The sequence below is a fragment of the Lissotriton helveticus genome, chromosome 1_1, assembly GCF_964261635.1.
Source record: "Lissotriton helveticus chromosome 1_1, aLisHel1.1, whole genome shotgun sequence".
In the NCBI taxonomy this organism is placed as follows: domain Eukaryota; kingdom Metazoa; phylum Chordata; class Amphibia; order Caudata; family Salamandridae; genus Lissotriton; species Lissotriton helveticus.
In genome coordinates, this window is record NC_136057.1 from 1,778,687,432 (window position 1) to 1,778,713,934 (window position 26,503).

Genomic DNA, 26,503 nt, shown 5'->3' on the forward strand with positions numbered 1-26,503 from the left:
AGTCCCTGGCTGTGCTCTCTCAAGCTGTTAAAGACAGGAGAGATGCAGCAAAATTCACCAATAGGTCTGGCCTTGATGCAACGGATTCGCTGGGCAAATTCATTTCCACAACTGTGGCCTTGAGGTGCCACGCCAAGCTTATAAATGGGTGTCTAGGCAAATCTGATGGGCATGCCCTTTGATGGGACCCGCTTTGTTGGGGAAAAGGCTGTTTCGTCCCTAGTGAGGGTCAAGGAGACTCGAGCTACAGCCAGATCCTGAGCCTCTTTACTTCTCCTCATGGCCAGTCTTACTTTCACTCCTTTAGTGGCAACAGAAGGGTATTTCAGCCACATCAGCCCTATCCCAGCCAACGTCCCGCACAGGCTTCCCAAGCTGTGTGAGGACGTGGTTGCAGTTCATTCCGACCTAGGAATAGAAGTCCGAAGTACTCAGCCACCCTTCCCTTGGCACCGTAGCCTCCAAGCACTCCTAGTCTGACTCTGCAAGACCGCACCTTTCCAGTTGATGGGAGAATCCATCTTCACCCCCCCCCCCCCACACACACACACACACATACTGAAGTTCCATAAAATCGGACAAGTTGGTCTTGCAGATCATTCAGGAGGGCTAGGCTCTACCTTTCCTTTCTTTTCCTTATCCCATTCAGCTGAACCCGGAACGGTTTACGGAGGATCATTTAAAATTGCTCCAGGAGGAAAGTACAGTTCTCTTGGCCAAGGGAGTTATAGAAAGGGTCCCGGTTTCAGAAGTAGTCAGTGGCTGTTATTCCTGCTACTTTTTGATTCGGAAGAAGAAAGGACCGTGGCCCATTTTAGATCTTAGGACCGTCAATCTCTTCCTCGAGAAGGAGAATTTCAAAATGCTCTCTCTGGCTCAGGTCTTGTCTGCCCTAGACCAAGGAGACTAGATGGTAGCTTTGGACGTGCAGGATGCATATTTTAACATCCCCATTCTGCTGGGCCACAGGCGTTACCTGCTGTTCAAGGTAAGCCATGAATACTTTCAGTTTACCGGGCTCCTCTTCAGCCTCACCAGCGCGCCCCTCTGGTTTTCACCATGGTGATGGCGGTGGTTGCAGCTCATCTGCGCAGATTATGGGTATCAGTCTTTCCCTGCTTCAACGACTGGCTATTGAAGGCGTCCTCGCCCCAGGCAGTCGTCACCCACCTTCAGACTACGGCAAACCTCCTGCTTTCGGGGTGGTTCTCTATAAATGTGCCGAAGCTACACCTGACTCCTTCTCAGACACTCCTTTTCATCCGAGCTGTACTGGACACAGTGCAGTTTCGATAAATTGAGAAAGAAAATTGTAGCAAACAATTTTTAAATTATGTGCCACCTCCTATGGGGTGAATCTCGTGGTCAATATAGTGCACATAACAACATTAATTAAAGAAAGTATGAATAAATATCAAAGATTGCTTTTATGAAAAAATATATTCACATTTATTTAAATTTTTCTCTTTTTTGTTTTTTGTCAGTATTATGTATATTTTCATTTATAACCAATTCCAGATATTGATAGCATTGCATATATATATATTAACAACACTATTTACAAAGACAACAAAGAAACATGAAGAATGACTAGATGGATTAAGGGGCTTTTGAAGTAGGCAAAGCGGTGGGTTGGAACACTAGGCGCGTTTCGGCTACTGCCTTCATCAGGAGACCGTCATTTGCAATGAAACATTTATAGACAACACTGAAAATAAATATGAAGAAAAAAAAAATTTGTCAAAAAATATAAATTATGTGCACTATTCTTATACACTATTTACATACATAAAGTGCATTGTATCCATAGGCATGGTCATTATTTCGAAAAGTTTAACAATCGATTCCACATTTCGGACAAAAGCAGCCAAATAATCTATATTCATTTTAAATCGATATTGACATTTTGATGATAAACATGAAATTTGTATATCCAAATACATGATTTTGAATGATATTTTTGACAATATAGAATGCGGTAACCAGAATCATATTTGTGTATACGGATTACATGACAAGGAATTATTGCGCAAAATTAATTCATTTATACAGATACATTTGAATCGGACCCTATCTATGGATAGAATGAGATATAGAAATATATGGAGAAAGAGAAAAAAGGAGAAAGACATTTGTAGTGTCAAAATAAACTCAGTTATATAGATGCATTTGAATCAGACCCTATCTGTAGATAGAATGAGATATAGAGATATATAAAGAAAGAAAAAGGAAAAACAATTATGGTGTCATAAAGAAAATAACTAAATCCAGATATCATATGGTGATTCTCTCATTAGGTTTATTTTTGAACTGTAGTTATAATTTATGACTTTGTATCTATGGCATTTAAAACATCGATTCAGGTGGTGAATGCCTAATTGAATTATGGTTGAACTGTTCTGTAAATTTCAACTTGAAACTAGATGGCGATTATTTCCAAAAAATTCAAAAGGTCAGTTACCTACTTTAAGAGTGAACAGGATACTATTTCTATTGTATCATGCTTATGTGTCTCGTCTTTCTTCTTGGATAAAGAATAATCACCTCTCTGAGTATCTAAGGATAAATTACAGATTTGTTTTGTTTAAATAACAAGCCTTGAAACTTTGATGCTTCATAAAAGCCTAGCTTATGACAAAACCGGTAATTTACCAATATATCGTTTCGTGGTGCTTCACACGTTCTATTTTTTCAACGACTTTGATATGTAAAGGGACGACTTCCAAACAAATACGTTGCCAGTCAAATCGGTAAAAGTAATGATGTCCTATACAGATAGAACAACTGTCTAATTTTAGCGATGTTTATGAACAGCATTAGAAAATATTTTTACTGCATTAGTATTTAATGACAATACTAATTATAGTTGCCTTCGCATGTACCTTATTTAATAACAAGCGTCTTTTGGGTTAAACTGTTGGATGCCATGATGTAAGGGAGCCGTCTTTAAAGAGTGCAATTCTGAAAAATAAATAATTAAGGACTATATTTTAGAAAATTGAGATCTTTGGGTTGATGTGCGTCGAGACGCCTACGATAGAGATCTTACCTGTATGATATCTTTAAGATGCAGTGTAGCTGGATTTCTGTAGTAAAGATGCCGTCAGCGGTTGGCGGATAGAATGACGAAATGGCACCACAATGTTTAAAGCTATATATATTGAATTGTAAATGGGAAATTGGGAACCGGTGTTTAGAAACTAGCCGAGGTGGACGGAGTCGCTCGCGTATATACGTCATTTGTGGTTCGTTGACGTTGCGATTGTCATAGATATTGAAATAGGACTACGTTATATATCATCTGTTTATTTTCTTCTATAAACCAGAGATAGGTTATATTTTAATTTATTTATACGTCCTATATTGTAGTAACCACATTATAGTAACCACAAATTCGTTTATGTAGTACAGATACCAGTTGAACTGTCGAATTGTTCATAGACATAAAAGTAGGACAAATTTGGTCACCATATTGAGTATTGAAAAATTGTAATTATGGTGAAGTTAGACTCCCTATCTTGAATTTATTTTGTTAAATGTGAAGAGAGCGATATTATTACCATAACTAAAAAATGATCAAAGTTGTAGTGAGTTTTTACTTACTATTTCAAATTTAAATGCCATATAAAAATTGAAAGGATCAGAATTGTCATATTGTACTAAATTATAACCACCTGTGTCAAATCACTGGAACATCAGAATTATATTTACAACATTTATGTTTGTTTAGAAAATCATTTTTAGCGCTTGAATATAAATCATCAGATATTGGTTCTATATGGGGATCTATTACCGATTTCAGTATCAATCGATAGGACGTATGATTCAGATAATTGCATGCTCCCATGGAATATCTTAATTAAGCCCATTAGCTACAGTATCTAGAGTAAAAATCCATTTTACTTATAGGTTTTTCCTAATTTTATCTGGGCAAAGTCCTTCTCGAGTTTGTATATTTTCCAGTACAAACCAGTGTAAATCCTCTGGTGAATATCCTTTTTCTATATAGTGACATACCAGCAGAGCACACATCTTTTTAGTTCGCACAGCTGGTTTGTGTTCCGTATCCTATGGCACGTGATGTTTCTCCCACGTAACCTTTGTTGCATGGGCAGATAAGTAAGTAGACTACATTTTGAGTCTTACAATTGGTCATAGTCTTAGCTTCGATTCTTACGTTATTGAACAGTAATTCCCTGCCTTCCTTTGCTTGTGGACATGTTTTACAATTGCCACATTTAAAATTGCCAACAACAGGATTGTCACCTGTAATGCTTCTTTGTACAGATTTTTTGGGGCCTGGCATTCTAGATCTTACCACTGTCTTTTATGTTTTTATTTCTTCTGTAGGCAAAGACTGGTTTGGGGATTATTTCTTCTTCAGATCTGTTGATGTTAAGTAAATGCAGATTAGAGTATATAATTTGGCGTACTTTGTCATTTAAAACTGAATGTCTGGTTACAAATACCAAGTGATCATCTTTTTTTGTATTGTTTCCTTGAAGAAGATGTTGACGATCAAAGAATCTGGCCCGTTTGAATGATTCACGTACAAGTCTGTGAGGATATCCACGTTCCTCATTTTTTTCTTTCATAGAAATTGCTTGCTCATCATAATGTTCCAATTTGGTACAGTTACGTCGCAGTCTTAAAAATTGACTGAACGGTATACGTTTTTTTTGGGTTGACGGGTGGAAACTTTGGTACTGAAGTAAGGTGTTTCGGGCGGTAGGTTTTACATATAAATCTGTAAAAAGATAACCTTGATCATGTTTGATTTTTATATCAAGGAATTCCATTTCTTTGTTGCTTATGTGGGATGTAAATTTAAGATTTCTATCGCATGTGTTAAGCCAGAGTATAAATTCAGCTAACATGTCTTCATTATCATCCCATATAAATACAATGTCGTCGATATATCGCGACCAATAAAAAATGGATTAAAAAAAAAGGCGCTACTTCATTGAAAATATGACTATGTTCAAAGTGTGCAACATAAATATTCGCAATTGTCGGTGCGCATGAAGCGCCCATACTTACGCCTTTGGTTTGTCGATAAAGCGTACCTCGAAATTCAAAGATGTTATCTTCTAGAGCCCCTCTGGTTTTCACCATGGTGATGGCGGTGGTTGCAGCTCATATGCGCAGATTAGGGGTATCAGTCTTTCCCTGCTTCAACGACTGGCTATTGAAGGCGTCCTCGTCCCAGGCAGTCGTCACCCACCTTCAGACTACGGCAAACCTCCTGCTTTCGGGGTGGTTCTCTATAAATGTGCCGAAGCTACACCTGACTCCTTCTCAGACACTCCTTTTCATCCGAGCTGTACTGGACACAGTGCAGTTTCGGGCATGTCCTCCTCAGCAGCGAGTCCAGGATATTAGGCTATAATACTGATATTTCTGCCTCTGTCCTGGATTTCGGTGAGACTGACTCTGAGGCTGTTGGGCCTCATGGCCTCCTGCATCCTGTTAGTAAAGCATGCCAGGTGGCGTTTGTGGGCTCTGCAGTGGGACCGGAAGTTCCAGTGGGCACAGCATCAGGGAAATCCAACGAGGTGGTTCAGATCGCTGGAGGGACTGCGAAAGATCTGCAGTGATGGTTGACGAACTGCGATTGTGTCAATGGCAGACCCCTCTCCCTTCCCCAACCAGATATCACAGTAGTGAAAGATGCGTCACTTCTGGGATGGGGCAGCCATCTGGGAGAGGTGGAGATCATGGGACACAGGTCTCCGGTGGAGTCTGGGCTCCACATAAATTTCTTGGAGCTCCGAGAGATTCGGTTGGAATTGAAGGCATTTCTTCTCTCTGTCAAGGGGAAGTTAGTACTTGTGTTCATGGATAACACCTCCACCATTTGGTACTGCAACAAGCAGGATGGAGTGGGGCCGTAGACCCTTTGTTGAGTGGCCCTGCGTCTATGGACATGGCTGGAACAGCAGGGTATAACCCTGGTGATTCAACACCTGGCAGGTTCTCTGAACTCCAGAGCGGCTGAACTCAGCCGTCGATGCCTAGTGGTTCACGAATGGCATCTCCAGTCAGAGGTGGCGCAAAGGTCTCTTTCAGCAGTGGGGAGAACCTTGGTTAGATTTGTTCGCCTCCGAAGAGACCACGCAGTGTCAGCAGTACTGTGCGCTGAAGTGTCCGAGGCGGCTATCACTCGGCGATGCCTTTTGTTGTGAGTGGAGCTCAGGCCTACTTTATGCCTTTCTGTCCATTCCACTCCTGCCCAGGGTTCTGAAGAAGATCAGGAGCAATCGGGCCCAAGTCATTCTTGTGGCTCCGGACTGGGCGAGGAGAGTCTGGTATCCAGAGCTTCTGAAAATTAGCAACGATGCCCCAATCAGGCTGCCCCTTCGGGAGGATCTTCTGTCGCAGCAGCAGTGTAGGGTCCTCCACCCAAACATGTCAACTCTGCGCCTCCATTCGTGGAGAGTGAGCGGCGGCAGTTGATGGCTTTTGACCTTCCTCCCGAAGTATGCAACATTATTTTGGCGGTAAGGCGGCCCTCCAGTAAGTCGGTATATGCCTGGTGTTAGCAGAAATTTGTACTATACTGAAAGGTATATTGCCCCTTTCTCTGCTTCTCTTTCTACTGTCTTTTTATTTATTCTGACCCTTTACCAACAGGGCTCTGATGTGGGAACTCGGAAGGGTTACTTTTCCGCTCTGTCTGTGTTTTTTGCGGCTGCCATACCAGCCCTCTCTCTTTAAGTCTCCAATTGTATACCTTTGTGCCAACTCCTCCCTTCATGCCACAATCTCATGACCGGCTGACAGAGAATCATCTATCCCTTTTCCACAGGAAAGTCACGTGGTTGATATTCTCACTTCTTTCTGGTCCCCAAAAAGGACTTTGGCCTTTGTCCTATCCTAGACCGGCAGGCCCTCAACTACTTCCTTAAGAAGTAGAAAATTCAAAATGCTCATGTTAGCTCAGGTCCTGTCTGTCATGGACCCAGGAGACTGGATGGTAGCGTTGGACTTGCAGGATGCTTATGTCCACATTCCTGTCCTGCCTGCCCACCAATGTTACCTGCGCTTCACAGTGGGCCACGAACACTTGCAGTTCATCAGGGTTGCCAGTCTTTCCCTATCCCGACTACTAGTATTGAAGGCTCGCTTGCCTCCGGCTGCCGTCTCCAACCTCCACACTACGGCGAGCCATTTGGACTCACTAGGGTTCACTATCAACATGCCAAAGTCATAACGAACTCACACTCCCTTTTATTGGAGCTATTCTGGACTCTTTGGAGTTTCTGGGTTATTCTCCTGAGTGGCAAGTCCAGGACATTCAGGCTATGATTCCGATGTTTCAGCCTCTATCCTGGATTTTGGTGACGCAGACTCTGACACATGGGCACCTGCATCCTGCTGGTAACTCATGCCGATGGCATATGCAGGCTCTGTAGCGGGACCTTAAGTTTCAATGGGCCCAACTTTAGGGGAACCTTTCCGACATGGTCCAGATCTCGGAGGGAACTGTGTAAGAGATGCAGTAGTGACTCACAAACTGCGATTGGGTCAGAGGCTGACCCCTCTCCCGCAACTAGATCTCACAGTAGTGACAGATGCGACACTCCTGGGATGGGGGGGTATCTGGGAGTGGTGGAGATCAGAGGCCTCTGGTCCCCGGCGGTACCTTGATTCCACATCAAGCTGCTGGAACTCTGTGCAGTCCAACTGGCATTGAAAGCCTTTCTACCCTCCATCAAGGGAAGGCTAGTCCAGGTTTTCATGGACAACACCACCCTGGACCTTTTGTCAAGAGGCCCTGCATCTCTGGACAGGGCTGGAACAGCAGAGCATATCACTGGTGGTTCAACACCTGGCGGGCTCTTTGTACGCCAGAGCGGACTAACAGAGCCGTTGATGCCTAACGGATCACAAGTGCCTCCAACCAGAGGTGGCACATGGTCTCTTTCAACAGTGGGGAGAGCCTTGGCTAGATCTGTTTCAATCCACCGAGAACGCACTGTGAGGCAGTTTTGCCCTTTGGAGATTTCAAAGCAGCTCTCACTTGGTGACACTTTTTGTCTTGTGTGGAGCACAGGCCTCCAGTACGCCTTTCTGCCCTTACCACTCCTGCCCAGGGTGCTCAAGAACGACAGGCCCAAGTCATCCTTTTGGGTCTGAAGTGGGCACGGAGAGTCTAGTATCCCAAGTTATTGAGCATGGCTATCGATCCTCCGATCAGGCTGCCCCTTCAGGAGAATCTTCTGTTGCAGCAGCGGAGGGTCCTTGACCCAATCCTGCCCAGATCCCGTCTTCTTGCCTGGAGATTGAGCCGTGCCTGTTGAACGTTTGACCTTCCTCCTGAAGTCTGTAACATCATCTTGACAGCCTGGCATCCCTCCACCAAGATGGTATACTCCTGCCGTTGGAAACCATTTGTGGCATTGTGTGCAGAAAAAGCTATTGATCCCCTTTCTGTAGTTGTACTCTTCATTCTTTCCCTTTCCCAGCAGGGATCTCTTCTGGGCACTCTTGAGGGATTTGTGTCTGCTCTTTCGGCCTTTTGCAGCTGACTAATCCTCTCTGTTCAAATCCCCTATTGAAAATGGGTTTCTAAAAGTTCTTGTTAATCTCTTCCCTCCTTCACCATTTATCATGCCTCAGTGGGACCTTAATCTGGTGTTGACTTTCTTGATGTGTGTGCCTTTCGAGCCTCTTCATAATTTTCCTGTCAGGTGTCTGACGATTAAAACAGCTTTCCTTGTGGCTTTATCTGCCCGTAGAGTAAGTGAGCTGCAGGCCTTGTCATCCATGCCACCGTAGTTATCAGTCTATCCTTTATACTGAACATGGTTACCCCATTGTACATCGGCCAATCCATCACACTGCCTACCTTTCACGCTCCTCCACATCCCTCTAAAGAAGAGTGACTCCACCATCTGGACCCAAAAAGTGTGTTGTCGATCTATCTTGATCGCTGAGTACCAACTCTTCGTGGGGTATGTTGATGCAAAGAACAACCGGGCTGTGCAGAAGCGAGCCATCTCCAGATGGGTTGTGCTTTGCCTTAAAATCTGCTATACATTGGCCAAGAAGCAACTGCCAGATGGTTTGCGTGCTCATTTGACTAAAGCTACAACCACTTACTTTGCTTGCGGAGTTCCAGTCCTGGACTTCTGCCAAGCAACAACGTGGGCTTCCCTGCACATGTTCACCAGGCATTACTGTCAGGACAGTCCGGTCTGTAAATGTAAATGTAAATGTACAGGAATTTATATAGCGCAAATCACCAAGCGGTTTCTAAGCGCTTGCTTAGGGAACCCGTCCTGGTATTCCCCTGTGAGATAACCCCGGCAGGGTATCCGCAAGGTGAAAGCCAGGCATCCCGCCGCGAGGGGCCGTTGTGGAGATTAAGCAAGCTATTGCCCAGAGTCGCAGAGTGTGAACCCGTGAATCGAGTAGGCACCGGAGCGAGAATTGTCGAGTCCATGGACATTTTAGGACTCAAGACCCCACCGAGCCGGGAATTGAACCCTGGTCCCGGGCTGACCTCTGCTTCCAGGTCTGCCTCCTCTAACCAGTGAGCCACACTTCTCCACTGTAGGGATGGGCACGTAGCATCTTCAGTTCAGCAGGACTTCCTTGTTTGATACTGGTCTGCACACCCACCACCAGGGATGGTATTGCTTGGGTATCTATTCAAAGGTAAGGTATCTGCAGTTAGCAGTCTCTAAAGGATGAGCAAATTACTTATCTTTTGTAACGCCTTATCTGGTAGAGACTATATCTACCTGCAGATTCCTTACTGACCCACCCATCTTCCACGCTCTGGAAACGGATTTCTAGGGACAGGGCTGACTCCTTTCAGGTCCCTAGTTTTCCACATCAGTGGCGTGGACAGTCAAAAAAAGAAACTGACATCAGTGCATCTAGGTAGCTCTTATATCGGTGCTGCCGCAGTCAATTCTGGCGCAGGTGATGAATGTAGAGCCGAATGGCGCCACCTACTGGCGCGCAGAAGTACGGCTCACAAAAAGTCTTATGGATCCATTGTGACCTCAGGGAAAGTCAAAGATGAGGAATCTACTGCTAGATATAGTCTCTACCAGACAAGGCATTGCCGAAGGTAAGTAACTTGTGTAACGTGAACAATGACTCACATTTTCCAACAGTATTACTGCATTGATGTGAGAACCAAAAAGGATTGGTTGTGCAACCAGAAGTGCGTCTCACCCTTTACCCATAATGTGAGACTTTCCCACCTACCCCTAAATATTGGCACTGCTTTGTTAATCCTAATTGGAGCATGTTAATCTATAAAAATCCAGTGCTGGAGAAGCAAAAAGTTCCTTCTCTATAGCTAAAGTTCTCCAGCACTGATATATTTGATAGATTTACTCCTTTTTCATAAGGCTCCAAGAAATGCACATTTCACTGCTACAAGTTGAAAAATCTGATGCTGAAAGCCTTGGGCAGGGTTAGAACTCACATAGGCTCACCCTAGCAGAGACCCCCCACATCCGCAGAAACAGCTGGCGGAAGAACCGTCTCCTACATCGCAGTCAAAGCCTGGAACAAGCTCCCTGTTAGCATCAGACGCTCCCCGACCCTGCACACCTTCAGGAAAAACCTCAAGACCTGGCTCTTCGAATGAAACGGAGCTGCACTCCACCACCACCCCCCGCCCCACCTCCAACCTCACGGGTGAGTAGCACGCTTTACAAAACCCTGATTGATTGATTGATTGATTGATTGATAATAAATGTTCTCGGTTATATTGAGTCTATAGCTGTTTTAAATGTAATTGTGTCTCGCTATACACTGCTGTATTAACCTTGACGTCTGAGAGTCCAAAGCCTGATGACCGGGTAATTCAGGTAAGTGAATAAATGAAAGATACCAATGCTGGAGAACGGTAGTTACAGGTACATAACCTTTTTCATAGAATTCGAGAAGGTCAACTAATGCAGCCTGCATCTAAAGGCAGAACAATGACTGGTAGAACCGTGTTAGTTAACCTCTGCAATGATTCATTGGTTGCCTACTCTGCACAACCCAGATCTAATAGTGACTGAGGGCGAGTGTCTGAAAAGGTTCAGCACTCCGTCCATCATTTCTTGTCTTGCTTTGTCTGCCATAATTTGGCAGGGTATGCACAGACGTGGGTCACTTTTTCACTCGGTTCAAGCTAGCCTGGCTGTTATATGGTGTTACCCTGAAACCGATCCCAGTCCAGGGAAGACCTGGCTTGGCAATTTGGGCTGGACTGTTCCCATGAGGAACAGGGTCAAGACTGATTTGCATACGGCTGGGTCTGAACTGGTGTGGCAAAGTGAGGTAAAGCACGATGATGGATACTACCCAGATCTAATAGTGATTGGGAGTGAGTGTCTGAAAACTGTCACTGCTCCGTCCATCTCTTTGTGTTTACGTTGCACCATTGCCACATTTAAATGGTTTTATCTGGCTGATTGTTGGGAGACCTAAGGGAGGAAGTTCAGACTAGTGAGTAAAGTATCGAATCAGCAAGTATTCATGTCTAAGACTCAGTACAGCAAGTAACCCTTAAAGAATGCAGGTGAATCTTTTTACGCTTGCAAGAATTCCAGTTGGCACTTAAAGATCTCATTTTTGTGACCCACTCAAATTTGTAGGCTATTTTCCTAGCCCATTGATGTAATATATGTAACTGTGAATTTTCAGAGTATGCATCCTGTGCAATTAGGTCTGTGTGAACACATTGGCTAATATTTAAGTTTCTCTTTCAGGGTGGAAAACCTGGAGGTGGGGTTATTGACCTTACATTGGACGACGAGGAAGCAAACTCTTCCCAAGGTATGTCTCAGACTGAATGGGGGATTCTGGTAAAGAGTAATCGACTGTTACCTGAATGTGTGTATTTTAAACAATCAAGTGGGTGTGTATATAAATCATGCGTATTTCATTTAACTCTTTAAAAATGATATTACTGTTTCCTTTTCATGCATAATCGGCAGCGATAGTTGAAAAGTATCTATGGGCCCCTTCACTGACCAGGACAACCCATATTTAGGTTTTACACAGGTGACTGTTGCCCTTAAACTTTTTTTTTCATTTTTGATTGAGGCTTTGTCAGGGCCAGGATGTCAGGACCTTTAATGTTCATGTAGTGCATAACTGGTGCTACTCTGCTTTTTCCAATTAGATACCTGTAGTTTGAAAGGCTATACATTTAGTTTATATGAAAGTGCAAGTGTTTGTCATAGATGAGCCTCTGATTGGCTGCATAAATGAAGATGAACAAGGAAGGAGTGAACTGATACAGTGCCCCTCAACCCCCACAAAACCCTCCTTCATCCACTCTCCTGCCCCACCGTTTACAGAACTGAGATGCCTTTTATGTTTGTCTTAAGATTTGAAGAAACCAGCGGATAGTCATTCTGTTTTTCTCAATGTTTCCTTATTGTTATTCAGAATCTTTCTATGTACTACCTCCAGATCTCATTTATTATCTATTTCTGAGTAAAATATTAACTCGTGTTAGTTAAAACAGGGCAGTTTTGTCAGCATGAGATGCTTTGTACTTGCATGATTTTCAGAATGCCAGTTATCCACTAAACTGTCGCAAAATGTTTAGTTCTGCATGAAAAAACCTTCACTGATAGTCCTATACATGGCAACTATTCATTCCCAGCTGTGTGTAGAGACACCAGTATACTCATTCCCCCTATGTAAATTACAATTGAGGTGCAAAATCTGCCTAATTAATGCTATGAAGCACCTTCCGAAGCCTTTCATAAGCCGTATTGTCCCTAGCATTAACACCATTCAAATTTCAACCCTGTCACAAAACTATACTGCAGTATTTGAACATAAACATGGATGCCCAGGTTATGAACAATTAAGGGGGAAAAGGACTGCTAGGCTTCAAGCTAGCAGAGCTAAAAAAAAAAATACAAAAACAAATTGCCTTTTAGTCAATGCTTCTAATCCCATGATGCCTTGTACCGACCTTTGCCTCCCAGGTTGTTATTTTTTCTGGTTGTAAAGAGTAGGACCCTGAAATACTAGGCGTTTTTCATCTATGTTTTGGCAGTTTTTCTGTCAAATTCTTTTTTTAACTTCTGTTTTTGTGAAGCAGACTCTAGCTTCATTCGCCTATTCAGCCACATTTTTCCAGTCCGCAATCCGTCCTTATTTGTTGAGTACCCTTCTAGTGGCAGAAAGAAAGTAACTTAAGTCCTTCATCAGGTCTCTGAGAGTTGCCTTCCAGCCTCCCAATACACTAAGAAATAGGAGCTTTGTTCCAAAATGACTTTCAAAGATGGGTAGGGCATTAGGCTGAGAGGGATATAAGAGGACTTGCTTACTAGGAACAAAAAGCACAGGGTTTCCAGAGTAACATCTGCCTCCACGTTGACACTGCCTGTGCCTCCAAAGGCTCCCATCGAGAGAGAGAAAAGCAGAGCAGTCCAGAAAGGGTGAGAAGCAGAGGCCCTACCAGTCGCAGCACTCGTGACATTGGTGCACCCCTTAGACGGTTTCAATGTTGGCAAAGGGGGCAGCACTGACTGGCTCGTTGTCAAGGAAGAATTGTTGGCTAAACATTGCCACTTGGGAAAGTAAATAGCGTTGAAGTTTTCTTGATGACAGACTTTGCCATGGAACTCGCTGTCCCATCACTTATTGTTGAAGCACTGTTCACTGGTAAGGGATCTGACACAAGACATCCGGTGTCGAGGCCTTTGATGTCAGTCATCCAACATCTGGACACTTCTGATGGTAGAAAGCATATCGAGGGAATATCATGTAGCCCACTTTCTCCTAATGGTTCTCCCTCTCCATTGTGGCCCCTCAACTTTGTCATAGCACCAGAGGATCCCTACCAATTCCAAAGGTTATGGCTTTGCTTCCGGAGACGTCAGTGTCTTTCATAAGGAAAATGCCTCCATCCATGAGAGAGTACAGACCAGTAGAGGCACTCCAACCTCCTCCACATTCACTGCAGGCTTCCGAATGAGATCTTCCACTTTGTAAACGTTGCCATAAGAGAAATCTCTGTCTGTCACCTGATAGATCCTCAGATGGTTGAGATTCTACTTTAGCGTACATTCCCACATCCATTTCTGGCTCTCCATCTAGAGTGTCTCAAGTGGATAACATTATCGGTTTTCAGAGGGCCTTAGCAATAGTAGCATCCAAGCTTAGTATCCAGTTAAAAGCCCCTCGAACAGCAGTTAGATGCTTCACCCCAGAGAAACTCCCAGATCTCGTCTCCCTTTAATGCCTGGTCTGGCTGAAATGGTGGAAGAAAGAATTCTTCCACTGGTATGGCAAAAGCCGCTGTTGCTGGCTAGTAAAGAAATGTAAGCTTCCACAGTAAGTTTCAACTTTCGTCCGAATTAACTCAAATCCAGACACTGTCATTGTGTCTGCAGTCGCTAAGAAACATCATTTTGCACATGCATTTGTACTCTTCCAGATAGAGTGCAAAAGTATGGATGCAGTTGGAAAGAAAATCTGCACAACAGGAACCACAGCCAACAAAGCCACAAGTGCTACTGCTGCCCTATAAGGTATGATCGTTTCTTATTAGAAACAGTAGAAATTCACAGATGACCTATCCAAAGAGTGGAGATAAGTCTTTCAGGAAGTTGTGCAGCAAGGTTTGTTGTTGTCAACTTCTGCCTGCCCCGAACATAGAGCATCTGGAAGCCCACTTTACCCATCGACTCAAATAATTTTCAGTGCCAGTACAAAACATGTATGCATTGTTTGATCACTTCTGCGTAACAATAGTTTTTCTATTCAGTGAATAAGATGGTTCAAAGTGCTTTTATTGATATTTTTAAGTGTAAATACTGGTAACATATCTAGCCTACCTTTCAGGTACCCGCTTAAATGGAGATTTATTTTCCAACTCCTTTTCAAAGATGAAGTTAGAAAGTAGCAGTGTAGCTCCTACCACTTGAGTGCTTGTTAAGGTGCTGATTAATTCCTCTCACCTTCACAAATAATAACAAATCTCATGGCACAATTAAAGACCTATTTTAAAAAGCATCACTAGCAAAACAGCCACATCAATGAATATTGTTAAATTTGTTTTGTAAGCATATGGCAGCCAGTTTAGGTGGCAGAATATTTTATTTTTCTTTGTGGATTATGCTGGTAATAAATTATTTAAAAAAAGAACGTAACCGCTTGCTAAGGCCAGGCCTATTGGCTTTGCCATTGCTTATCCATGATTTTTCGAAATTTAAGTGGGAGTGTTATGTTCAGGTGCTACAGTGGAGTTTTGTAATTGGGTTCAGATGCCAATTGTGTTGGGTTCCACTTTAGTTGTAAGTTATTTTCCTGAACCTGGAAAGTAGTTAATTAAACTTGTTTTCTGCATCATTGTTTTATTTATCAGTTCGAATATTTCCATGAATTTAAAATCATTAATCTAAAATAGTCATGCTTTTGTACCTTGTGAGTAAAAATCTGTTTCTCCAGTATTGTATCTTTAAAATATTCACATGGTTCAATATTTCTCGTAGTCAGGCTGGGAACCCTCATTTAATATAGCCATATCCGATGCACTTTAAATAACATTGAAACAGCCAAAGTCTATATGTAGTTCATTCACTTATTTATATGACCTGAGCTCCAGCACATTGAAGTGAAGGGACCCAGAGCTTCAACTCCCCACAGAGGCTGAAATGCACGGATTTTGTACTACACTCAAGTAAACAGTAAAAGACTCCCCAGAGTGCTTCAGATTGACTTCTTTCTATGTTTTTGGTGCTCCGCCAATGTCCTTGGAAAAACTCCCCACCATCTACAAGAATTAAATTGTTTATCCCCTTTTTAGGTAATTCTAAAGACATCTTTGGTATATTTGAAAAGCTTGCCTGGGAATGCATTTCTCCCGTTGCTTACCATTAACTTTGTGGTTTGTAACTCATATTTGCTTTTTAGGTCGAGCTGGTGTAGCAGCGCAGCTGCGTCCAGCGAAGCATCTTTTGTTATTCACTTCCTGGGAATGTGAGACAGGGGATGGGCACGCGCAGGCGATTCTCCCATGTGAGCGCACACGTTCACCCACACGCCGTGCACATCTCCTGTCCTACATTGCCAGGAAGTGGATAACATATACACAGACACACACACACAAACAGACACACGCGCACACACACACACACACACACACACAGACAGACACATGCACACACAGACACACTCGCGCACACACAGACACACGCGGGCACACATTCTCCCCTCTGCCTCACTATTCTTCAGCCTTCGGCATCTCTCGGGTCTTCACACGGGGGGGGGGTCGCACTTCCTCCTTACTACCCCATGGCGCTTGGCTGTTCCTCATCGGCTCTCGTCAGCGAGCCCCGGCTCTTCTCTCTTAAGGTTGCTGAGCCGCAACCGGGGTCGGCCGTAGATGTGTCTCTCGGGAAGGCTGCGGAGGGCGTAGCTTGCTCAGCACCCGTCTGGAGCCTCCGAAGACCCACCGCCGCACCTGTCTTCTCCTGATAGCTTCTCTGTGTGAGCGGCTTCTCTTCTCTACTCCGTACGCCCCCTCCGCTGAGCTGGAGCGTCTTCTTTCCCTAGGTGCATTGGGGTCGCTTCGTCTCTCTGAGCGTCTTCTTGGGGCCGGGCACCATCTTTGTCCGCCTCCTCTCTCGGCCATGGATCCATCAGAGCCCTTTCCCTGCTGTTTCAGATCTTGGAATCTTCCCGTGACCGCATCACCAGCTACTGCCAACCTTTGGAATTTCGGTTAATCCATGAAAGACGTGGTAAAGGCAGGATTATAGTCTGGATTTAAGTGGGGCAGCCGGAGTTCCTGCGGTTGCGTCTAGTCAGCCTTGTTGCTAGCCACGCCCCCACCGGAATTCAATACTGTCTTAAGCATCGTGTACTTCTACAAGGCCATATTCAGTTTGGTTCCAGAACTCCTCAGCACTTAGTAAAATAGAGGTGTGACTGGACTGCTTTCACCCATAACCATGACTTGTTTTAAGTTACTCGTTTAGCTTCTAAATGCTCAATAGTGAAAGAAGGGTTTACAGACACAGTTAGGGGTATTGTAAAGTTGTAGATGTTGCGGGGTGGGTCAGTCTATGCCACTTTTCTTCCAAAGGGTATGTGTGTCTTACTGCTGTCTCCTCACTGGGATCTACAGTTTTCTCTAGCATTGTCTTGTTTATATATTTGGCATTTCTAAAACTTTAGCATGGAATGCCTTTGAGCTCATTAAGTGCAAGTGAGAACAAAGGGACAAATAGAGAGGACCGAATGCTACAAGAACGGGAACAACGATATTGCCCTGAGCAAGTTAAAAGTTATTAAAATGGCCTGAAGCATAGGCAGAACTTGAACCATATTTTTGAAAACTCAAGAAAAAGCGAATCTCTTGGGGTAAGCGGAGGAGAGTCACACACTGTTGCTGCTTGCACTGATAGGAGAATTGTGAGAGGGGCTAAGAGAACAAGGTTGATGAAATCCCTGCAACATCCCCCTTTCATCAGCTCTCTGCCATCCTCGTTAGCTTAAAATGTTTCTGGTTCCTCACAAGGCCCCTCCAGCTCTCGCCTGGCTACATTTTACATTGCCACAGCACCACTCAACGCCACATCATCACTCCGCACCACTCAACGCCACAGCATCACTCAACGCCACAGCATCACTCAACCCCACAGCATCACTCAACGCCACAGCATCACTCAACGCCACAGCATCACTCAACGCCACAGCATCACTCAACGCCACAGCATCACTCAACGCCACAGCATCACTCAACGCCACAGCATCACTCAACGCCACAGCATCACTCAACGCCACAGCATCACTCAATGCCACAGCATCACTCAACGCCACAGCATCACTCAACGCCAGAGCATCACTCAGCACCACAGCACCACTCAGCACCACAGCATCACCCCGCACCACTCAACGCCACAGCACCACTCCACTCCCCAGCACCACTCCACTCCACTCCCCAGCACCACTCCACTCCACTCCCCAGCACCACTCCACTCCCCAGCACCACTCCACTCCACAGCACCACTCCACTCCACTCCACAGCACCACTCCACTCCACTCCCCAGCACCACTCCACTCCACTCCCCAGCACCACTCCACTCCACTCCCCAGCACCACTCCACTCCCCAGCACCACTCCACTCCCCAGCACCACTCCACTCCCCAGCACCACTCCACTCCCCAGCACCACTCCACTCCCCAGCACCACTCGGCACAACTCAATGCCACAGCACCACTCCCCAGCACCACTCGGCACAACTCAATGCCACAGCACCACTCCCCAGTACCACTCGGCACAACTCAATGCCACAGCACCACTCGGCACAACTCAATGCCACAGCACCACTCGGCACAACTCAATGCCACAGCACCACTCGGCACAACTCAATGCCACAGCACCACTCGGCACAACTCAATGCCACAGCACCACTTGGCACAACTCAATGCCACAGCACCACTAAACGCCACAGCACCACTCAACGCCACAGCGTCACTCAACGCCACAGCGTCACTCAACGCCACAGCGTCACTCAACGCCACAGCGTCACTCAACGCCCCTGCACCACTCAGCGCCCCTGCACCACTCAGCGCCCCTGCACCACTCAGCGCCCCTGCACCACTCAGCGCCCCTGCACCACTCAGCGCCCCTGCACCACTCAGCGCCCCTGCGCCACTCAGCGCCCCTGCGCCACTCAGCGCCCCTGCGCCACTCAGCGCCCCTGCGCCACTCAGCGCCCCTGCGCCACTCAGCGCCCCTGCGCCACTCAGCGCCCCTGCGCCACTCAGCGCCCCTGCGCCACTCAGCGCCCCTGCGCCACTCAGCGCCCCTGCGCCACTCAGCGCCCCTGCGCCACTCAGCGCCCCTGCGCCACTCAGCGCCGCAGCGCCACTCAGCGCCGCAGCGCCACTCAGCGCCTCAGCGCCACTCAGCGCCGCAGCGCCACTCAGCGCCGCAGCGCCACTCAGCGCCGCAGCGCCACTCAGCGCCGCAGCGTGGGCACCACTCCACGCCGCAGCACCACTCCACGCCGCAGCACCACTCCACGCCGCAGCACCACTCCACGCCGCAGCACCACTCCACGCCGCAGCACCACTCCACGCCCCAGCACCACTCCACTCCCTAGCACCACTCCACTCCACTCCCCAGCACCACTCCACTCCACTCCCCAGCACCACTCCACTCCACTCCCCAGCACCACTCCACTCCACTCCCCAGCACCAGTCCACTCCACTCCCCAGCACCACTCCACTCCACAGCACCACTCCACTCCACTCCCCAGCACCACTCCACTCCACTCCCCAGCACCACTCCACTCCACTCCCCAGCACCACTCCACTCCACTCCCCAGCACCACTCCACTCCACTCCCCAGCACCACTCCACTCCACTCCCCAGCACCACTCCACTCCACTCCCCAGCACCACTCCACTCCCCAGCACCACTCCACTCCCCAGCACCACTCGGCACAACTCAATGCCACAGCACCACTCCCCAGCACCACTCGGCACAACTCAATGCCACAGCACCACTCGGCACAACTCAATGCCACAGCACCACTCGGCACAACTCAATGCCACAGCACCACTCGGCACAACTCAATGCCACAGCACCACTCGGCACAACTCAATGCCACAGCACCACTTGGCACAACTTAATGCCACAGCACCACTCAATGCCACAGCATCACTCAGCACCACTCAATGCCACAGCATCACTCAATGCCACAGCATCACTCAGCACCACTCAACGCCACAGCTCCCCTCGACGCCACAGCTCCCCTCGACGCCACAGCACCGCTCGACGCCACAGCACCGCTCGACGCCACAGCACCACTGAACGCCACAGCATCACTCAGCACCACAGCATCACTCAGCACCACTGAACGCCACAACATCATTCAGCACCACTGAACGCCACAGCATCACTCAGCACCACTGAACGCAACAGCATCACTCAGCACCACTGAACGCAACAGCATCACTCAGCACCACTAAACGCAACAGCATCACTCTGTGCAACCATTCAACAACTGGTTCAAATATGTTCTCTCAATGTTTCAAGCTTTATTACAAATGTCACAAAAAGATGTTAATATTTCACTTCTGTTCTTGGATTTTCGTCACAATAAATACACTGAACATAATCTTCACAAAAGTTATTTACAAAAGTTTAAGCTATTGCCATTATAAATTACAATAACTTTTATTTAAGTATTAATTATCAAAAAAAATTAAAAGCCATTGTAATTTGTAATATCAATACATCTAAGACACGTAAATACAACACATATTGCATTACAAATGCTATAGGTGTCACGTTTGCGAAAGTTAAAACTATTGGCATTGTAAATGACAAAGCTATTCATTTTGCTATTTTCAAAACCAACACATAAATACAAAATTTGTCATTTACAATACCAATAGCTCAAACGTTCCTAATGCGAGACCTATTGCATTACAAATGCTTGTTCTATTTGCTTGCTTTATTTGTTTTAGGCTGTCCAGCTTGAGTTTGTCTCTCCCATGGAGCACAGCCTATTTACAGTATTCTTCCTCAAGTACTCACTTTCTATAAGCAGGCCTTTAAATCTTGTTTTTATCTTGTCACATTTGCTGTGCATTCAAAGACTGAGGCAAGTGATCTCTGACAGTGGAAGCACAACATACAAAGATCTCAACGACAACGGCACCAACAATGCTTTTGACTGTGAAAACTACTAAATGTGTAGATGGCCATTTCTACAGCAAAGTCGATGAGGACCTCACCATCAATACCTACCGTCATTTATGGTGCCCTAGTCAGACCCTTCGCTTATACCCATTTCCCAAATCATTATTTGGCAGTGAAATAGGCATAGGACGCAATGCCTGCAATTTCGAACCCAAATGCAGGATAAATATAAACGCGTTCCTGTTTTATGATTTTCTTTTTTTTCTCTATTTACTTCTGTGTTTTGTTTTCTGAAGCTCTCTTGGTTATTGCCTGTGCTTACAGGACATCATAACGTACTTATATATGCTGCTCAGTGCAACAGAGAGGGAACTGACCCTATGAGCAGGTAACCGGAGGGACAAATTTGTCACATTAGACCAGCAGCGTATCCTAATCCTAAAGTGGAAGAAGCAAAAAGTTCAGCGTCCCAGAAGAGCACCAGATTGCAGACAAGACTGGTGTTTGCACATGAGAGATCCATAGAGCAGGCAGGGAAACCGGCTGCGTTTCTTTTTCTTACTCTGCAATAATTAATTTGTCTTCCCAAGGATGTTAACTTTACAATACATCGCAAAGTCGCCATAGAGCTGGGCGAACCAATGTATTAACCGGGACAGCCGAGCCAAGGGTCTGGCTTTGCTCGGAGAGCTCATGCACGATGCAACCTGTGCAAATATTTGGGTTTGAAAGCATTCAAAAAACATAATTTTAAAACAAAGATACATGATAATGTCTTACAAAAATTTAAAAAATGTGTATTTTGCCTCTTCTCCCTGACGACAATGCCATTAGTGAGCTAAGAAACTAGTCAGTTGTTACATGTACCCTATCTAAGGCTTTTGAATCATGAATAGGCTTAGTAGTCCTTTTTGTAACCTCCCATGAGTACTGCCCCTGCAACGTGTTGTTATTTGGTATGTTTTATTTATAGTCTGTGAGCACTATTTTCTTAAATTACTTTCTCCTCTTGCTGGCACAACACACTCCCACAACTGCTTGATTATTATTAGGTTGAGGACCGAAGGCTCCGCTTGCGCAGTCTCCGGGAGGAGATTTAATGTTTTGAAGTATGGGGGCATGAACCCGCCTCTCTACTCCATTCTCCTCCATTGGCTGGCTTCCTAAACGGATGCCAGCCATTGGAGGAAAGGGGAGTCACTCCAATAAAGCCCGTCTCTTTCGGATTCGGGGGGAGTGTTTTTTGCGTTCTTTCGACTGTGACGTCATCCGTCACTCAGAACGCCAAAACACGCCCCCGAATCCGAAAATTTCGGAAGCTTGCGGCCGCCCTTTTTTTAGGTCTCGTCCTTTTCCATTGCGAAGCAATGGGAAATGGGGGAGAATTATAGTGCTTGATCGGCTAGTGAAACCACTGGCGTTTCTTCCAAGTGCATGTGAGGTCACGTGGCCACAAAGCGGGTCACGTGACCACACAAGCACGAGCATCTCCCTAATCCGCCTGCCCCCACCAGGCTCGCATTCCCGCCCCCTCACCAGGCCGCACATCTGCCTGCCACACTTCTCCTCCCCTCGCACGCATTCCGCTGCCCCTCCTTTCTCCCCCCGCCCCCCCCCCGCCAGAAGCCTCGCAAAATCACCCCTCCTTTCTCCCCCTGCCCTGCTGCTCCCTTGATCCATTTTGGCTCTCTTTAGGGCTCGCCTGCTGATGCGCTTCAGGCCCCTTCGCTGCTAACCTCGCCATTGGTATGCACAGCGCACTCTCTCCCCCCTCCCTCCTCCTCACAGCGCTACACGAAGGTTGGCACCCCGGCTTGTCTTTATCTCTCTGCCCTCTCCTGCTTCACCCCATCATGCTCTCTCACAGCTGTTCTTTCCTCCCTCTCCCTGCCCTGTAGCCCCGCTGCACCCCCCCCCCGCACGCAGCATTTTCAGTTTCACTTTCCGACTTGGCTATTCTTCTTTTCCTTCCGTCCACACTCTCTGCCTTGCGCTCCTCTCCCTCCCTCGCAATCCGTTGGCACCAAGGCCCTTTCCCCTCATGCTCCTCCTTCCTGTTTCTTTATCTCTCTGCCCTCTCCTGCTTCACCCCATCATGCTCTCTCACAGCTGTTCTTTCCTCCCTCTCCCTGCCCTGTAGCCCCGCTGCATTTTTAGTTTCACTTTCCGACTTGGCTATTCTTCTTTTCCTTCCGTCCACACTCTCTGCCTTGCGCTCCTCTCCCTCCCTCGCAATCCGTTGGCACCAAGGCCCTTTCCCCCTCATGCTCCTCCTTCCTGTTTCTTCCTGCTGCTCTCCTCTGGCTCGCGCCCCTGCCTTATTTATCAGCATTCCACTGTTCCTCTGCCACACTTCCCTTTTCTTCCGTGCTTCTAGATCATTGTTTGTCCTGTTCGTGTCTTACTCCCTTCTCCTGTAGTTTCCCTGTTCTCTTTACTCAGTGCTGCTCTACCTCCAAATAACGCCTCTCAGTCGTCTTCTCTCTTGCTTCCCTCCCTCTTCCACCCTATCCCATTGCCAGGGCTCCCGCTGTCTTTTTTGTCTCCTCTCTCTCGCTGTATGTCCCCTCTCCCTCTTCTTGCCTTCTTGCCTTGTGACCGGAGCCTCAACCACGCCTTATCAGTGTCATCAATCATGATAGATACCAGGGCAATGGCGGATGACTCACTCATCTACTCTGATTCCGATATGTGTGCACTGTCAGGAAACAACATCGGGTTTGAAGAGGAAGCGCAATTGAAGAGAGACTGCTTGCCGGCTGCAGCAGAGAGCTAGAACGGAGCACTTTAAAACGATGCTGCTGCACCAGACAAAGAGAAGATATTGTTTTAAAGTGGTGGTGCTGTAAGTACAGCTCACCGATTACAGTGGTGCAGTGCTAATCTGGGCGGACCAAATCACAACCCAGCGGTAGTACATATGTGCATACCCCTCCTCAATCATCAATAATGTCCAGGCTAGGGTAATGGCAGATGACTCACTTATCCACTCTGCCTCAGCGATCGGGGGAGTGTTGTAAATAGCGCTTCACACCACATAGGCGCTATTCTGAGCACAGAAGCAAAAAATATTTTTCCACAAACATTTGGAATTAGAAGTGGGCAGTTTAAACGTCATGCCTCTCACTCGAAGACCTCAGCTGAGGGAGTCCAAGGGTTTGCAAAGCTGCCTTTGGATTCTTTCTGAAGAGGAAGCCGAACCACTACAAACAAGAAGTGCATGTGGTCTCGTGAACGCTCCGCCTGCCTGCGGAGAGCTTCACACACTTCAAAGGCTCCGCTCCCGCCCCCCGCCTGCACTTCGCACTCTCCGACATCCCCTCCCACCTCCCACGGCCGCTATTCCCATTCACGCGCCATCGTTACCATTTGCTCCCGAGCCGCATTTCCCCTCCCCCTCCAATGCCAGGAGCTTGTTTTGTAAATACGCGTTGACAGCTGGGGTGGACAGATAGACAACCAGAATATATCCTGCTGGCTGGAACCCTTTGAACCCAGGGGGGGCTCTACCCTGCATACATATTACACTATCGCTGTATTCTCCGAGCCCTGTCTTGCCTGCATGTTTACAGTGTCTCAAAGCGCTTTGAAACGGCAGACAGGCAGCATACGAGCGCTACATGACAATTTTTCAACACACAAAACAGTTCAAACACTCTTTGTCACTGCTGTTCTTTACAATGCTGCCCTTATGTGTTTGAAACCAGACCCCTGACCCCCAACCGCACACTAGCGCCCACAAATCTTAAGAGGCGCTCAGACCACCAGTCCGGTAATAGCGCCAGAGGTACTTGAGGCTGGGGTTGAGTTTGCATGACATTTTATTTATTTCCCTATGCGCTTTGTTAGCATTAAGTGCAAACTTCTAGTTTCACAGAGCACTGTATAGACTGGATCGCTTCTGGGTGCTATATTTAAATGTAATGCTCTGAAGAATGTCCCAATGACAACACAGGAAATGAAATTGATATAAAGTAATTGCAGATCACACGCTTTTCAGGTTGGGCAGGTCCACCCCCTTTAGATTCATTTGCATCAAGGTATTCGTAGTCTCTCAATTGTCATTCATTCATGCTCAGCACTGTAACTTTTCACAAACATATGTTGATTTTTCTTTAAGTTTTGTAAAAAAAAGCATCTACTCACAGTGTAGACAAGGGATAGAATTGCCTCTCGAGGGGCGCACGCACCCCCGCACAGGAAGCAAGGCTCCGACGGACCATGTTAATATGCCTGAAAGCGTAAGAGCTACCCCGACAAATCAGCTCGTTCAACATTTAAAAGTGCTCGGCCCCCGTTGAGGGATTCATTTCACGCGAGGTATTATGGTACTTGTGGTTTTTATAATTTCAATTCATTCATCCATGTTTTTTCACCATTGTAATTCACGACATGTACGTACTTTGCTTTATGCTATACTAATCAGTTAAAAAACCCACACACTTCCTGCAGCAGATGAGCCAAGAAGTGAGGGGAGGCAGAGCCTCGCAGCATCCCTCCGTGCTCCAGGCACCAGGGCCCCCTCCTGGAATTGGAGCCTCCCATATCCTCTGCTGCGTCAGCCCCCAGGGACGCTAAACTCCCATTGCTGCACCCCCCACATCCATACTCCTTCTTTCACCTCTGCTGAGATTTCATACAGGGGTTAGAACTCCTGCTATAGGCTCCTGCTATTGCTTTGCCCACAAGTATGTATTTACTCTACCCTTCCCCTGTGAAGTCATGACTCTCTTGCCCTTCCATTGCAAAATGCTGATTTTAGCCCCAAATACAATTTGTCCCATATGCCTTCCTTTAAACTGCTGTATTTCCAGATCGTGCTGCTACATTTAACTAGACTTAACCGCACAACAGTTCATGTAACTTTAATATTTTTATAACTTTACAAACTTGTTTTTTAAGTGACATCGCACTGGAAATGTCCAATGTCAACCTTGCGCTCGTCTTTCTTTTTTGCGATGTCACTCAAAGTTCATGTTAAGATAGAAAAGTTTGAGTGACATTGCACTGAAAATGTCAAAACATAGCATAGCATAGCATAACAAAACACAACAAAGCATAACAAAACACAACAAAGCATAACAAAACACAGCAAAGCATAGCATAGCATAACAAAACATAGCATAACATAACAAAACATAGCATAACAAAATACAACAACACATAGCATAGCAAAACACAACAAAACATAGCATGGCTTAACAAAACATAACAAAACATATAGCATAGCAAAACACAGCATAGCATACCAAACACAGCAAAACATAGCATAGCATAACAAAACACAACAAAGCATAGCATAGCATAAAACAACATAGCATAACAAAGCATAGCAGAGCAAAACATAGCATAGCATAACAAAACATAGCATAGCATAACAAAGCATAGCCTAGCAAAACACAACAAAACATAGCATAGCATAACAAAACACAACAAAACATAGCATAACAAAACAAAGCATAGGATAGCAAAACTAAACATAGCATAGCATAACAAAACAAAGCATAGGATAGCAAAACAAAACATAGCATAGCATAACAAAACATAGCATAACATAACAAAACATAGCATAACATAACAAAACATAGCATAACATAACAAAACATAGCATAACAAAACACAACAAAACAGCATAGCTTAACAAAACATAGCATGGCTGAACAAAACATAACAAAACATAATAACATAGCAAAACACAGCATAGCATACCAACACAACAAAACATAGCATAGCATAGCAAAACAAAGCATAGCATAATAAAACACAACAAAACATAGCATAGCATAGCAAAACATAGCATAGCAAAACATAGCATAGCATAGCAAAACATAGCATAGCATAACAAAACAACATAGCATAGC

General features: G+C 45.8%; 1 protein-coding gene across 8 annotated transcripts in view; it reads left to right on the forward strand.

Moving 5' to 3' along the window:
* Nucleotides 1-26,503, forward strand: part of ATF7IP (activating transcription factor 7 interacting protein) — an 815,446-nt gene that overhangs the window by 575,302 nt on the left and 213,641 nt on the right. For all 8 annotated transcript variants that reach the window (XM_078640236.1, XM_078640253.1, XM_078640244.1 and 5 more), the window contains one exon: nucleotides 11,727-11,793. In XM_078640236.1, coding sequence (XP_078496362.1) covers nucleotides 11,727-11,793 — 67 coding nt within the window. The remainder of the gene's footprint in view (nucleotides 1-11,726; nucleotides 11,794-26,503) is intronic.